The 16,687-nt window shown below is 42.5% G+C and overlaps 1 protein-coding gene across 1 annotated transcript in view; it reads left to right on the forward strand.

Annotated features, from left to right (window-relative positions):
- Positions 1-12,674, forward strand: part of LOC135902703 (xyloside xylosyltransferase 1-like) — a 44,753-nt gene extending 32,079 nt beyond the window's left edge. Inside the window, exon 2 of the mRNA XM_065432927.2 lies at positions 5,841-12,674. Within this exon, the coding sequence (XP_065288999.1) occupies positions 5,841-6,515 (675 nt within the window). The 3' untranslated portion in view covers positions 6,516-12,674. The remainder of the gene's footprint in view (positions 1-5,840) is intronic.
- The last annotated feature ends 4,013 nt before the right edge of the window (positions 12,675-16,687 follow it).

The following is a 16,687-nucleotide window of genomic DNA, read 5'->3' on the forward strand; positions in this document are numbered from 1 at the left end:
GAGCGATAAAGGCAGCAAAATGTTAACCGCCGAATAGTTGTCAAGTGTCAGGATTAATTTGTACGCACTTTAGGAATGTGTGTGATAGTATGGGCAGGGGTGGTGGGGTATGCTGCTTAATTTTGGGAGGGGCCTGGGCCCCACCGGGCCCCCCTCCCTTGCGTACGCGCCTCAAGCAGATCACATTGGAACTTTTGCATCATTCATACGCTAACCGAATCCATGTTTACACGGACGGTTCCATCTCAGAAAATTTGACGAGCGCCATTGTTATACCATCTCAATCGGTTGTCATCAAGTTTAAGACTTCCCACGTAACGACATCTACAGGTTCCAAACTGGCTGCTCTTCGCGGTGTTGTCGAATACATTGAAAAAGAACTGCCCAACAAATGGGCAATATTTTGTGATTCGAAAGCTGCCCTCTGGAGCTTGCGAGGTTTACGACGTGGCAATTATGAACCGCTGGTGTCTAAAATCAATGAAACCTGCCATTGCGCTTCTGAACGAGGACATAATATCATCTTTCAGTGGCTGCCGGCCACTGGGGCATCGTTGGTAATCCCCTCGCTGATGACGCTGCCCGACGTGCCCAGGATGGTGTACCAATGCTCCTTTTACCTTTATCAGAATCAGAATCAGAATCCACTTTATTTCCAACACACTAGTTGGGGGGCCTCCAGGCAAAAAGCTGTCGCAGACAGTTTGACGGGACCTGGGGGCCTACAGAGAGCAGCAGGCAGTGGATTTCACAAATTCGAACAATTGTAAATACATACAGACATTATGAAGAAGAAATAAACTTGTTCATACAGATGCAGCATACAGATTATGACATTGCAGCATACAGATACAGACATTATGAAGAAGAAGAAATGAATTTATTTGATACAGATGCAGCATACAAGGTGGACACCATCACACAATGCATAAACAGTGCAGGAAATGTGGCAGCCAGGGGAAAAGAGAAAAAGTTCATTGCTTCATCAGGTAATCACGCACCTCCGATTTAAACGTGTCGAATGGGGCACTGAAATTACTGTGATTTTTTAAGAGGTTGTATAGTGTTGGTATGCAGTAAACCAGCCTAGATCTACCGTAATTTGTACGTGTACGCGGCACTGGTATTAGCCTGTTACGTATGCTGTAGTCATACGGGGAATGTCCTGTATAGTGTGGGAGTTTATTTTTATACATATAGAGAGATAGTTTATAGTCATATAACTTAGACGCTTTAAGCGTATTATGTTTAATGAACAGGGGACCAGTGGGCAATAGGCTGGGGTGTTCATTAACGTTCTCAAAGATTCTTAATACCTTCTTTTGGAGCCGCTCCAGTTTGTTATAGTTGGTGGTTGTTGTATGCCCCAAACTAAAGTGCAATATGAAAGACATGAGTAAAAATTAGCATAATATATTGCATTCTTTAGTCTAATTGGAATTAGTTCCCTCAGTCTGTAGAGGCAACCAACTGCTTTGCCTAATTCAATCGTGAGCTTAGTAACGTGCATGTTCCAAGACATTGTTTCTTCGAACCAAACCCCGAAAAACTTTTCAGATGCAACGCGTTGTAGGGCCATTCCTTGAAAGTTTAGGGTGAGTTCGAAATCGCTTTGTTTGTTGAGAGGTTTAAAAATAATATATTTAGTTTTTTTAACATTTAAGGTTAATCTGTTAGAGTTCAACCACTGTTCAAGGTTAATTAGTTAATTGTTTATTGTTGTGTTTAGGTGGGCTAAAGTTGATGCGGAAAAGAAAATATTAGTATCATCAGCATACATGACCAGTTTGGGAGAATTAGGCACATCACATAAGTCATTGATATAAAGTATAAACAATAAGGGCCCTAGAATCGACCCCTGAGGCACTCCATGTTTTACCACAGTAGTTGGTGATGACAAGCCATCGACTTTCACACACTGCTTTCTATTGTAAAGATAGTTCTTTACGAGATCATGGGCGATGCCACGTATGCCGTAGTCATGCAGTTTTTACAGCAGAATATTATGATTTACACAATCAAATGCTTTTTTTAAATCAATGAACATTCCCACAGTAAAAAGTCTGTTTTCTATGTTGCTAAGAATTTCATTCTTGATTAGTAATAGCACCATTTCGGTAGATTTCCCTTTCTGGAAGCCGTATTGTGAATCATTCACAACGCGGTATTTAGTGAGAAAGTTTTCGAGCCGTGTATGAATGACATTCTCAAAAACTTTGGACAAGATGGGCACAACAGATATTGGTCGGTAGTTTGCTATATCACTGACGGCTCCACCTTTGTGAACAAGGGTTATACGTGCCAGTTTAAGGTCAGAGGGAAATATACCAGTCTCTAACATTTGATTAATTATGAATGTCAGCGGTAAGGCTATAACAGACGCCACATGCTTAATAGGGACAGCACTCAGGCCATCCAACCCGGCGGCAACGTTGTTTTTAATTCTGGAAATGAAATTTGTGACTTCTTGTGCAGTAACCGATGAAAGAATAATTGAATTAGCCAGTATTGTACGTGCAAACTGTGGCGTTTTAGTACAATCACTATGGCTATTCGGAGACACGTAGTCGCCAACGTTGGAAAAAAATTCGTTCATTTCTGTTAGGGCGTCTTCATCCGTCTTGCCTTGAGCAAAAGCTGCAATATTACCTGAGCACTGAACCTTAGAGTTATTAGACAAATTATGGATTTCCTGCCATAATTTTCTTGGACTGTTGTATATTTTAGCAAACAGGGACTGATAGAAGGAGATCTTAGCCTTTTTTAAATCAGCGTTTAATTTATTACGATATGATTTAAATTCTGTGAGCAAGGCAGCATCACGTGATTGAACGAATCTATGGTACATTTTGTTTTTGGCTTTTATTCTTTTATGCAAGCAGTTTGTAATCCAAGCCTTGTGTATTCTTTGCTTCGTTTTGTGTTATGTATGAAAGGGAAATGTTTTTCGTAGCAGGCTATGATTTTCTTGAGAAAGATACGGTAGGCCTGATCGGGATCACTTTCGGCGTAAACATTGTCCCATACTATCATTCCAGTATCAGAACAAAAATTGTTGAGCGAAACAGAGTTAATGTCGCGATAACTTGGGTTGTTATTTTTGTGCTTTTTGGGAGCTACTGGTATAAACGTGAAAATCGGGAGATGATCACTGATATCAAGGGAAAAAACACCTGTTAAGTACTGGTCGCAAGGAAGGCTCGCGATACTGATATCAAGAAGTGTGGCGCTAGTTCCAGTAATACGCGTGGGTAACGTAATCAGATTTGCGCAGGCAAAAGTACGAAGGATGTTTTGAACATGTTCACTGGATGCGTCACCACTGAGCATATTGATGTTCACATCGCCCATTACTAAAAAGGATGTGCGCATTGAGTGTAGACTAGGCAGCAAAGTTTCCATGAACTCAAAGAATTCGGACTTAAGTCCTAATGGTGGCCTATAAACTGCTGCAATAACAATATTCGTAAGTCTTACTACTAGACGCTCTACATTGGCTGTAATACAAGTTAGTTCATCAACAAAATCACAAGTAATACAATTTTTTATGTACAGAGATATACCTCCTGCAGTGTTAGTGGACCGCGTGATTCCGTGATGATTATATCCTGGTATATTTGGTGGGTTATCGTTTGCAGAAAGCCAGGATTCTGTGAACAATATGGCATCAAATTTTATCGATAGGCTATCGAAAAACATGCGTAAGCTCTTCATTTTATTTTTAATGCTACGAGCATTTAAATGGAATGCACTGAAGTAAGTAGACGACACGTCAGTGTTGAAGTTTTCAATGTCGTAGTATCTACATTCTGCCATGGCAGCCATGACTGTTAGGTTATACCCAAAAAAGAAATGTTACATCAACGCCAACCTTAACGTTGCATTTTATCCAGATCTTCTCGGCAGGCAATCTTTAATATGTCTGATGATTCTGATTTCCTTGCAAAGATTTTTCCGCCATGCGTCCACACGAATTTCCATCCTACTTCTAGTTTTTTTGCATTTGCGGCTCCTAGTAACTGCTTGCCCTGCCTTGTTAGGTTCGAGAGTAGACGCTGCAAGAGAGCTTCGCCGTCTCGCTCGTAACATCACATTAAGTTACTGGCATTCACCACAGAACTCTTAAGTGTCGTTCATACAGCCTCGACCCATCACTAAAACTGAAATTACCAGGAAAGCTTTCATGACGTGGCGCAACATTGCTGTGTCAGCTGTGGGTAGAAGTAGCATTCACAAACTCCTGCAGCTATCGTATTAGAATGGCGGACTGACCAATGTGCGCTAAGTGCAAGTGTGAAGAGACCATCAGTCATCTTCTGTGCCACTGTTCTCGCTTTGATAACCAACGTCATACTCTCCAGTGTGCCTTGAATAGAATGGATGACAGGCCATTTACAGAAGCAAAGGTCTTGGGAGCCTGGCCTCACAGTTAATTAGCCCAGAAAGCAGTATGAGCGCTTCTTCACTACCTGAAGGCAACAGACTTGAGTGCCAAACTAGAGACATCCTACACCTAGCTTAGTGCATGTGAAAGTGCAGTATAGACTCATGTTTTCTCTCTCTCTCTTTCACTCCCCATTCCCCTCCCCACGTGTAGGGTAGCAAACTGGACTCAGTCTGGTTAACCTCCCTGCCTTTCCTTCTTCCCTTCTATCTCTCTGTATTGCAATTGGCTCGATGTGGGAAAACTCTATATTTTGATCTGTTGTCAACGACAGGAAGCTGGCAGTTGGGTTTAAATGTGCCTGGCATTGCTGTGATGTCAATTCTGGTGCATTGTGTGCTGCAGGCGAAAGATATTTCAGCTATGTGTTCTTTGTAGTGCATATGTGGGGCCCTTGGTTTTAGGGTTTTATACTTTTTGAAATTTGTGAGTTAAAAATTGGCTAAATGTTTAAAAGGAAAAACTGCAGAAAAATGGGCGTTCTTGTTGTTGACAGCCCATCGTTGGGGATTTTCCTTGTAACATTTACGAATGATTAACACAGGCGAGGGTCTCCTTTTGGCTGAGTGAATGGCATGAGACATGGATTACGATTGATAGTAAGCAGCAGCAGCTTTGGTGGTAATAAAACTTACCTCAGCTCAAACATCATGAGTTGTCTGGAATGAACTGTGCAGCGTGCTGTTCCTAGGATTCAGTGCTCCGGATGTGTACTCGGTGAATGAGAGCAGTAAGACAGCAACATCTGAGGAGGTTTCCCTTGAAAGGCTCACAGCCTGGTATCACGCTTCCTTTATTTATTTTTTTATTTCTTACATGAGGTGAGCTATGGGCTAAGCCCCTGATCGAATGAGATTCTCTTGTTCTTTTCCAATGAAGAATGGTGGCTCAGAGACAAGATGCAGCCTTCGGGCAGCTGCACTTTTTCTCACCGTTCATGAAAAGAAAGGACTTAGGGGAGAAGTCAGGTTTAACCTGATTTTGATAAAAAAATTGAGGGTACAGAAATCTGGTGTTACCCAAAGTTGAAGAACCCAAACTTATATGCATTTGTGCGTTCAGTTGAACTCGCAGTCCACATTGCCATGCTTTATTGGACTTTGTACAGGAAATGAGGCCTTGTTGACCATATTTAGCTGATCTTTCGATGCAGTAGCACAAACTAGGGGGACAGAAAACAGAAAGAAAACCTGTTTTAGTGTGAATATTCAGCTGTTGCTCAGGGACCATCCACACTGGGGCCATTAGGTGCTGTCTATGCATCATTTTCTTTTCATGTCTTCATCTATTCATGCCACACAATTTACTCATGAGCCACTAAAGGGCTGCGTCGGTTCTTCTGCTCCCGAGGCACATCCCTAATGTGCACTGCAGTAAAATATTTTTCTTCGTGCAGGCGGAGCTTCTGCACGTGGATGACATGCTGGCTCCTCTCCTGGATCTGATGTCCTTCATGCAGCCCCACTTCAGCTCCGCAGGTTACTACAGCAAGAAGCTCTTCTTCCTGTCTACAGGCATGCATCGGCTGTTTCCTGCAGAGGTCCGTCACCTCATCCTTCTGGACGTCGATCTCCAGCTGCGCTCAGACATTGCCGTCCTGCATCGCCACTTTGCCCTGTTTCCTCCGGGCACCATCATGGGGCTGGGGCACGAGCTTCAGCCCGTGTATCGTCACGGTCTGCACAAATATCGGCAGGAGCATCCGGGTACCCAGTGCGGCGAGCCTGCGCCACGTGGAAATCCCGGGTTCAACAGCGGCGTAGTGCTCATCGATCTCGAGGCCGTTAGGAACTCGTCCACCTACAAGAAATTCCTCAGTGCTGAGGGAGTCCAGTTTCTGGTCAAGAAATACAGCTTTCGAGGCAACCTCGGGGACCAGGACTTCTACTCGCTCCTTGGCTGGGAGTGCCCCGAGCTGTTCTACGTTCTTCCGTGCACGTGGAATCGACAGCTGTGTGAGTGGTGGAGGCATCACGGCTATGCAGACGTTTTTGACGAGTACCACAGGTGCAACGGTACTGTTCACATTTATCACGGGAACTGCAACTCTTCCATACCGTCGATGAGGTGACAGTGGGATGTCCCACTCCGTTGTTGGCATGTGCGAAGTGTGCGGAGGTTTGAAATGTGACACACACTTTCAGGTTAATAATTCAGTGTAAAATTAAGCTCCTCTAATTTCGCAGTCATACTTCTGTAGTTCCATGTATGCCATATGAGCTGCCCAAGGCTGCGAGCATGCATCTTGTTTTGAATACTCGCAACTACATTCACAGTCATTGTGACCACAATGGGCTAAGAGTTCCAGAGCAGTGGTGTCTGCAAACACTGACTAAACTTGCAAGCATTACACATTATCTCCACAGTGTATGTGTTGCCATGTAGTAGCCTTATTCATGTGAATTACAAGGCGTGTAAATGCAATCCACTGTGTTTTTATCTAGTCACAAGCTATTTGTTTATAGACAATTCTTGTTCTTTGTTGCCCTTTGCCATATTTTATGGTTGCAGGTCCATCATATTCAGTGGAAGGAAGCAGCTAGCACTTGTTTTCTTGCATCTTTTTTTTTTGTATACGATGTCGTGAAACTAGCAGATGAGATCAAAACTTTTTCTCTTTGTTAACTTTTAGTAGTGCAGCTTTCTTATCATAAAAGTGTTGTTTCAGTTTTTTTATGTTGACTCGGTAGCTGCACTGTTGCCCCACGTGCGTGTTTGCATGGTTTGCGTTGTTCCTTACCTACTAAAGGTAACCGTCATGTATTCATATGAGTGACTGTTTATTGAGGAGGTATTTTTGTTCAAGTGAAGAACCTGACTGTGTTAAGTTCTGTTTAGCGACAGACATTTTCGTAGCAGTCTTTGCTTTTTACTGGTTTCCAATAATATTACGTAGAGCATTTCGTGCGACATTAAAGAATATGTTTTATTCGAAGCACACATGAACTGCACCTGAAAAAGAAAACAAGAAATCCAAACTTGGAGTACAATTTCATGCCACAACGTTATGTGGTTGCCAAAGGTTCTGTAGTCCCCAAACTAAGCATGCGTGCCGTAAAAGTGAACATGACCTATAGCTTCCTGAAAAAAAGTTAGTAGGTTACTCTCACCAAATTAGGCTGGTGCTGAACTTGTACAGGTAGCATTGGAATGATGGTTAGTACTGTACATGGATTTGTTACTCTTTGCCGAATCGGGCTTGGCTTCAGATATTTTACTGTGGTAGCTGTTACTAGCTCGCTTCCTTGGTCGATTTGATGTTCGTCATTGCCCTGGCTTTAATCCCTAAGTCGTTTGTGAGAAAATTAGAAAGAGAAGAAAGAAAAATTCTCTTTGTGCCACAATGATTTGAACTGATGACGAACAAGATGGCAGTTCAGGATTTTACCTCTCATTCACTCCGATAATGCTACATCAGGGGAGAATAAAAGGGGAGGGGTGCATAGACAATGTACACGTAGAGTGGAGTGGAATAACTGCAGAGAAACCAAATGCAACAACTAATTTAATTTCCGACCAGTTCACTAATTAAGGAGAGTACCTTTGTTTGGCTGTATGAGGAGGCACTCAACTAAAAGAACGGACTTGTACTGGATAGGCAACAAAAGGTGGTGCTATGGGTGTGGCTCTGTAACCAAACAGGTTTTCAGGCATTTGAAAATGCCTGAAAACAGGCATGCATTTCAGGTATTTGAACATACCTTTGTAGCAATTGCTACAATTGGGTGAATGTCTCATTTTCCCTTTATTGATTACTTCTCTCCTCCTTGTGGGTTTCTGCAGATCTGTTACGCCAAACTCTTGTCTTTGCTTCAAGTTGTTGATGAATTTGACTTTGCCCTACCATCTGTAGCTACCTGGTTAGCTCAGATGGTAGAGCGGCTGGCCCGGAAAGGCGGTGGTCCCAGGTTCGAGTCCCGGACCAAGACTAATTTTTCTTCAACTGCGAGGCTTTTCTTTCGAGGAACCAATATGGGTTTCCTTTCGAGCAATTGCTACGAATAGCTGGATGTATATTTTCCCTTGATTAATGCCTTTCTCGCCAAGATAAAATAGAAAGTATTGCGAAAAGTGTGTTAGTTTGAACACGATGGTCTTTGTTTCTTCTTTCTTTTTTTTTTTTGCCTTTGTGGAATTGTGCAGTGGGAATTAGTTCCTCTTGGACTGGCAGTCAAAGCACAATTTTACTTCGAAGTGTTGAGGCTATTGAGAGGGAATTGTGGAATGTGAGAATTATGGAATTGAGAAGAAAAATTGTGGAATGCAGCAATTCGTTTGTCCATCATAACAGCACCCCAGCTCACAATGGTTTGTTTGTGACGTGGTATTTAGCCTCTTGGGGATGGGCCGGCATTCCCTGCCTGCTGTAGTGATTGGACCGAGCTGCCTCTGACATTTATCTTAATTTCCTTGCTCGCTACAAAGAAGAACTTGAAGAAAGCTTCACAGGTGCCTCTCAACAGTTTTGAGCTTGAGGAATTCCAGAGCTGCTTCGAACGTTGAGAGGAAATGGTGGGCACGTGTATTGACTCCAGTGGGGTTATTTTGAAGAGAACTAGATGCTTTATGGCCTAAACGTAAAATAATATTTCTTTTTAGAATCAGTTTAGCTTTTCGGGGGGTGCGGCCTCATATTTGATATGGCTAAAGAAATAAGAGTCTGCCTCACGCTGGACTTTTCAGTTAAAGCCATGCACATTTTCAGGAATCTCAGCCGTATTGGTAGTGCGGAGTCCTGATTTATAAGTAACAGTTTTCTGGTCTGTTCAGAATAGCGTTAATTATGCTTGTAGAGGCTTTCTGCTTACTCTTCAGCATAACAGTAAAAAAATAGAATTAGGCAAAAATTTATTCTTTGCTTTAGAGCAACTTGGGATGTGTGAGCACTTCCCTTGAAATTCAGTTGGCATCATTAATAGCAATAGTAAACGTACCTGCCTTACAATTTTATGTTTATCTTTTGTTACTCTGTAACTGACCTGTGCGATTGCATTGTGTGTTGCCCGCTTTGTATTCAGCATGTTTCATTTTGCCCATATTAGACAAGCGAAGTTGAACCATGGAGGTTCCCTTTGCAGCTTTAAGCATGAATGCATGTTTTCCTAAGCCGATTGTTTGAGAAACAAACATACCGCCAGTTTTGAATTTGTTCCTCATTAAGTTCTTCCTCGAAGCTGTCATTTTTTTCGTCTATAATCTACATTTAATATGCTGTTTTTAGAAGCAATTTTTAAATGCCTTGTGTTTGAAAGAGTGTTGTTTTAGCAGTTCTCGTATTGTAGCTGCTAACCTGCCTGACTTTATTTTTTTTCTTTGTGGTCATGTTTATTCTTGTGTACCTTTGCTGGAACTGTTGTGTAAGTGCTTAAAAGGACTTGTTGATGGCATCTTTGGTGTATGCGTGACACAAATAATGAGTGCTAAAAATGAAGATAGCACAAAGAAATGTGTAGGTGGTGACGATTGCCCTGTGTCCACCCCATTTTTCTTTGGGTTCTGCTTGTTTTCAGCACTCATTAGTTGTTAATTGTCATGTGTAAGTGCTTGTAAGTAATGGCTTTTGTTTTTTTGCCATTTATAACTGTGTGGATTGTTCTTGTTGGTGCATAAGCTGGCAGTTTTCTTTCTTTCATATTCATTATGAGGACTGATTGTGCGTGGCCTTCTTTATGTTTCAGTTACATATTTTAATTTTCTGGATCTGCGTTGTGCAGAAAAACTAATGCATGTTTACTATAGCTGTATAAGGACTTTTTATTTGTTGCAATGACAAAGTAATGTATTTTTGTGTCACTGTACATTATGACTGATGTGCAAGATATTGTTGGAACATTTATGCAGTTTGCAAAGAGCAGCTGCCGGGGCATGAATTGTTAGCTCTGCAAAAAAGCCTAGGTAGCTTTAATACATGGAAATTATTCTTTCATGTCTTTTAGCAGGATGTGAAGTATGAAACAGCTGGCTGTAAAAGAAGCTAACACCTTTGTAATTAGCTCGTGATGTATACTTTCGGTGTGACATTAGGAGCAATATTAATGCCGTCATGTTTTCTCTTCTTTTTCTAGTGCTGCATTTACCAGTTCCTACTTGTGTTCAAGTGTACTAACTGCTGTCAGCTATACTGAGTGCTTCTGCATCGACCGTCTTCATTTATTATCTGGCAGGGTGGGCAAACACCAGAATTTGCACAGTAATCACACATACAGTCAATAATTATCTCAGTTTCACTCAACATACCTTATAAATTTAAATAACTTAGAGCACTCGTTGTTGTTCCGAAACTGAAACCAATTAGTGCTCAAGTCACGTCCAGTTAGTAAAAATTCTGAGACTAGAAACCGCTCTTAGGTATCTTGCCCAATGTTTTCCCATGAAGTACATTGGTGTTCTGGTACATAGCCTTGACCAATAGAGCTTAAACAAAGCGTCACAAAAATAAAAAGATTGCCAGTGCATTTTGTCGCAAGTTTTCAGACAGAGTCTTAAAACTGGCGCATGAAGGTCCCAGTATTCCTGCTAAATTATTAAGTTTAATAGGTACTTTATATTAATTTGTTAATAATCTTATCGGCACAAAATCTTTATCTTCCAAAGCTGTGTATCTTGACTAACAAAAAGGAGCATGTTGCCTCATCTGCTTGTTTTAATAATTGGAGATGGTTGTTGCAACACCTTGTTATTGAATGCCCTGAGAATTGCTTTAACAGAGTACAAAGCGCTACATAGTGCATAATGTTCCATGCATATACAGCAATACAATCGTATCCGAAGGCAAGAAAATTGATGCATTGCAAGCTATGGGCATCGATTTCTGCTGGTACTGGTGTTGAAAGCAGATATGCAGCAAAATTCACGTGATGTCAGCAGATACCATGGCACGTACACTTTTCCACAATACAGAACAGCTAGCTGTTACCGATTGGCATGATTAGACATTTTAAAAGAGGAAAGATCACGCGCAGGGCCCATTTTTCTTTATTCTTCTAACAGAAGTTTAGAAATACTACTGGCTAGAGCAAATGGCCATAAGTTTGATAAGCAACATTAAAGTTATACTGTGCACACTCTCTTGCCAGCATCTGCTTATGACACCAAATTTTGTTCCATTTAGTATCTGATACAGAACATTTTATTTCTAAAAAGTGTGCATCTGGAGCAACGTGTGTTAAAAAAAGCAACATTTTTCCATATCATTTCCTTTCGTAACAGACATTAGTTGCTGACCCATTATTTATAGCATGAAACCCTAATACCTCAAGAGTGTAACAAAACAATTACATCTTCTGGTATGACTCATTCATACACATGCCAAGTGTATTGTGGTGTGTAGCAGGCTGCAGGTTACGACATCAAAATTGACGCTGGTGGTCTAAAGTGCCACACATTCGTGATACGCGCAATGCTTGGCCCAGCGAAACGGCCTCCAGAGCCATATTGTGGTCATGCTGCCAAAAGCTGATTGCACTGAGCACTCGATAGGCTAAGACGGGAGAAAGGGTGAAAGAGGTACTCTGCATTTCTGTGGAAGTGACAGCTGAGGCATGGCCTAATTCCCTGTCGAAATTGAAGATACGCAGAGCGGGAGACAATGGAAGAGCCAATGTGGAGATACACAACCGACCTTTGGCAACACAGTAATTGTGTTGCCTTAAACCGCTGCACTGATCTCATTGGCATACTGGCCACTAATTTATTGTACCACCCAAATGACACCTCCAATTTTCATGGTGTAACCTGCTTGTTGTTCCATAGCATTGCTGTACTTGGTGTGGATACTGAACTGGTTGCATTCAAAGACAATGTGGTTATTTCTTTCACGTTAGAGAAATTGATGCCTTGTGCCTTACTTGTGCATCGACAGCTTCGTGATCAAGAAAAAAAGAAAGAAAATTGGACAATATACTTTCTTGCAAGTGTGCCTTTAAGTTTAGCAATTGCTAGAATAAGAGCACCACAAGAAGAGCTCAAGCTGTATGCTATGTGTAAGCTTGTGCCAGATGCTATGTTTCTGCCACCTCTATTTGCCTTGTGAGCAAGTGCCATTTCTAGGACTCTCAGCGCTTGTTTCCTAGCTATGCCATGAGAAGTGCTAATGCAATGCTCTGATTGCCTGTATGTCGAAGTGCCATTTCTCTTTAAAGAGATCATATTCAGTGAAATATATTTTGTCTATATCTGCATTAAGCCAAACTACACACTGTGCATTAAAATATAGTTTATTTTCTTTGAATTGCGCATCACTTTTCTTGCAGTTTGAAAAACATGGAGGTAACCCACTGACAGTCCTACTGCCTGTTCATTTATCTGTGCATGTGAGAATCCACCACAGTGACTGAATGGCCATGGTTTCTGCCGCTGAACACAAAGTCGCCGGTTCAGTTATCAGTGGTGGCGGTTTCGTTTGATGGAGGTGGAGTCCATTAATTCTCATCTACCAAGCAGCTTCTTGTGTGTTAAATGACCGCATGTAATAAAAAAAATGTTAGCCCCCAGTATACCATCTCACAGCGCCAAATCACAGCACCATATTATTGGCTTGAAATGTAAGACCTAATAATGAAATTTTATCTGCAATATTTTGCGCATGTGCATGTCTAAATGTTTAGGATCTGTACAGGCTCTTGAATACATGCAAAGTGCATAGAGCGGCCACTTGCGCTGCAATTTTGCGTGTCTTCATGGGCTTCTTTGACGCTCTGAGAACACTTTTATGTAGCACATCTTGAGCAACAGAAAACTCCCCATATAGCTATAGAAGTCTGTATGGGTAGTTTTTCATGTTGCTCCACCATTTTCAGATTGACGTTTTTAATCTAAATATAATGTTTGAGAGGTTGATTTAATAATTAAGGATAATTATGTAATTAGGTGGGATGTAAAAAATAATCTGAGTATCTCCCAATGATGGCGCTTAACATTACCTTGTTTATTTCCAGTTAGACGGCATTTCCATATCTTTAAATCTTGGTTCATGATGGTTGGGACACCCTGTATATATATTAATAGAAACATACTTATTGTAGGTGTCCTGTTGTAGATGTCGCAGTTCTGTCATTAGCTGGATTACTTGAAGAGGTGGGCACTACTATGGTAAATTACGGAGGGATTAAATAGGCTAATCAAGAAGGTTTCACTAACCTGTAGTTGATCGCTTTGGAGTACATGTAGCAATTTAGGAAACCAGCAGTAATGAATTAATCCTCATTTAGCAGAAATTCTGTTTTTAGTGCAGTTGTGAGAAATAAGTCGTCAAAATCTGCGAAGTGTGTAGAAGTTTCAGTTAACACATGCCAAAACTCATTTTTTTACAGCGAGTCAAAGGAACCGAGGGAGGGTAAAAAAATATGTAGCAGTTTCGAAACACACCATTGATTGTGGCAGCAAATTATGAGGCAGCTGTGGGAATGAAGGACAGTAGTTTTATGGACCGTATTAAGTAATGTAAACATTGGCTTAATAACTAAATTAACAAGCAACATGAGCACAAATCTCACTTGATGATCGCGGCCACTCGCTGTCAGGATGCTGGCGTGATAAAGAGTGACACTATCAGTGAGCGAATTGCCCTTCGTGCTGCCTCTCGCTTCAGTGTGAACTAGGTGAACGACAACATAGCACACACCAAGTCATCAGATATCTTGGGTTGCCAACTTTTTGCACCTACCACAGGTTACCCCCAAGATAAACTGCGCGCGGCCGCGCTCAGCCGTGCCATGTGCAGCTGTGGTTGAAGTGGGAGAAGCGACGGGGACCTCATTTTCAAAGTGATCTGCGATGTGGACGAAGTGCACCGAGCGCTTGTAGCTTCGTCTGCGCTGTGCTTTTGACGCTCAGTTCGTGTTGAAGTGAAAGGCAGCACAAAGGTCAATTCACTCGCAGCTGCTGCCGTGCTTCCTCCCTCACTACAGCATTTTGACAGCGAGTTTCCGCGGTCATCAAGTGAAATGTGTCCATGCTTACCTGTGCACGCGTGACACCATGCTTGTTAATTTAGTTAGTAAACGAATGTTTGCAAGTTTATGTGGCTGATAAAACTACTATCCTTACTTCGTATAGCTATCTTTCTACTAATTTGCTGTTGCAATCGATGCTTTGTCTTTCGGGCGAAACTGCAACTTTTTTAAAGCGAACCTTTCTTTGCCTCTTCCTTCGACCTTCCCACTGCTGCTAATGCTGTTGCTGCTGCTGTGGGCTGCTGCTGTTGTGCACACCATGTCGGGGGGTGCTTCAGAGCATGTATATAGATGACAGGTGCGAGTAAGAGAGGAAAGGCGACAGGAGAAACTTGCATTCACCCCACCGCGTCACATGTGCACAATACCCTCTGGAGCTCCCTGGCCCTCGCCACATTAGCCACTTGACAGCTGTAATTATCTGTAACTCCCCTCAGAAACATGGCAGAAACTGCAGCGCTTCCCTTTCTAATAACTTGCGAGGACAGAGGGGACGCAGGTGGAATTGTATAGAGGAGCAGAAGAAGCAGTTCCCTTACAAGAGAGGGGGGGAAGTGACGTGAAAAGGCAAGGAAACCCCACTACTATACGACAGTGGTTGCGGGGACACAGGATAAGCTCAAGTTGAAGGTATGGTGCAACACGTTGCTGCTATTTCTGAAAAATAAACGCCACGTAAATATGTCAAGCGGGCAACTTTTGCAGAGCGCGCAGAAACAGAGCCGCATTAATTAAAGTGCACCACAGGGTCCAGGAGACACTACGGAAGCACTCAACCATCAAATCAACACTTCTGTGCCCGCCACGTCAGCTTTGCGGCTATGGAATGGCTAGAGGTCATAGATTTGATTCCGATCCCGGCAGCCGCACTTCTACGGGGGCGAAATAGAAAACGCATGTGCACTTACATTTTGGGACACGTTAAAGGACATCACGGAGTCAAAATTCATCCAGAGTCCGCCACTACGGCGTGCCTCACAATCCGATTGTGGTTTTGGTACATACAGCCCCATAGTACAATTCAACTTTGATACTTCTGCCAGAATGCTATGTGCCATGTGAGGCAATGACAACGCTCAAACCTCTCAGAGGTTATAAAATATGGTGCACAACAATGCCTCAAGCAAACACCTCTCCCTGTGTGTTCTGTGTACTACGCAGACAAACAGCAGTGGTGCATGCAAGGTAACATTTAACATCAACTCACCACTCTCGTGTTAGCATAAACGTTGACGAAATTAAGCTTTAGCTGTCGTCATCACTGCTAATTATTGTAAATTAAAACATCCAGCACGGAAAGCTTCACTTACATAGATTCCCACAGTGCATAGGATCTGCATAATTTTTTTCATTCTGTCGCCCTCTGCGCGGTCCTTAACTTGTTCTCAAGCTTTCTTGTTAACCTGTGAGTTTCTGCCCCATATGTTAGCTCTGGTAGACAGTGGCGTTGCAACGGGGGGGGGTCCGGGTGCAAGGGGCCAATTGGGGAGGTGTCATATACGTCTGAAGACGCCCTTCTTTCCGCCGGGTGCACCCGGGGGGTGGGGGGGAGGGGGCTGACAGAAGACCTATGGGCCCGGGTGCTCAACGATTGTACGCTTTTCAACGACATTGGTAAGCTATCAGTCGGGATTTGATAATGCCTGCCGTACACACTCCAACCCATTGTTATTCTGTAAATTTGACTGTCATGCTAAGGGTCACCTGTAATTGACCTAGATAATTGTGTTCTTGCACATACTCTACAGGATTGCTAGCAATCATGAATTCTTGTTCCCTTGCCAGGCTATAGAAGATTATTAATGCGAGAGCATTTCTTGGCTTATTGTGCGACCCTGCCGTCATCAGAAAGCCGTGGCAGGAAAACTGCACATAAATTACATTATCATCATCTGCCTGTGGAAAGAAAATAGGCTGTGGTGAGGATTCGCTCCTCTGACCCACCGCCACTGCTACAGGTCCGTAGCCGAGCCACAGAACACTTATGATACTTGGAGAAGGCAAACTGTACCTTCCACAGGACAACGGAAAAAAAGAGTAGCGGCGGCGGCATGAACTAAAGTATGCGATCCAGATATGGCGATGGCGAAATCAAAATTAATGTCAGCATTACACAGTGACCAATATGGCCGCTGCAGTAGTGGCTTGTCGCGAGATGGTTTCCAGCGCACACTTGAGGTCAAGAAAAAGAGAAGGGAGGAGAAACCGAACAAAAACAAGAAAATGCCAATAGCTAATCGGAAGTCGCGTAATCCCAGCGCCCACGGGACATTTGAAGTAAAGGAATGCG

This window comes from Dermacentor albipictus, chromosome 2 (assembly GCF_038994185.2).
Source record: "Dermacentor albipictus isolate Rhodes 1998 colony chromosome 2, USDA_Dalb.pri_finalv2, whole genome shotgun sequence".
Classification (NCBI taxonomy): Eukaryota; Metazoa; Arthropoda; class Arachnida; order Ixodida; family Ixodidae; genus Dermacentor; species Dermacentor albipictus.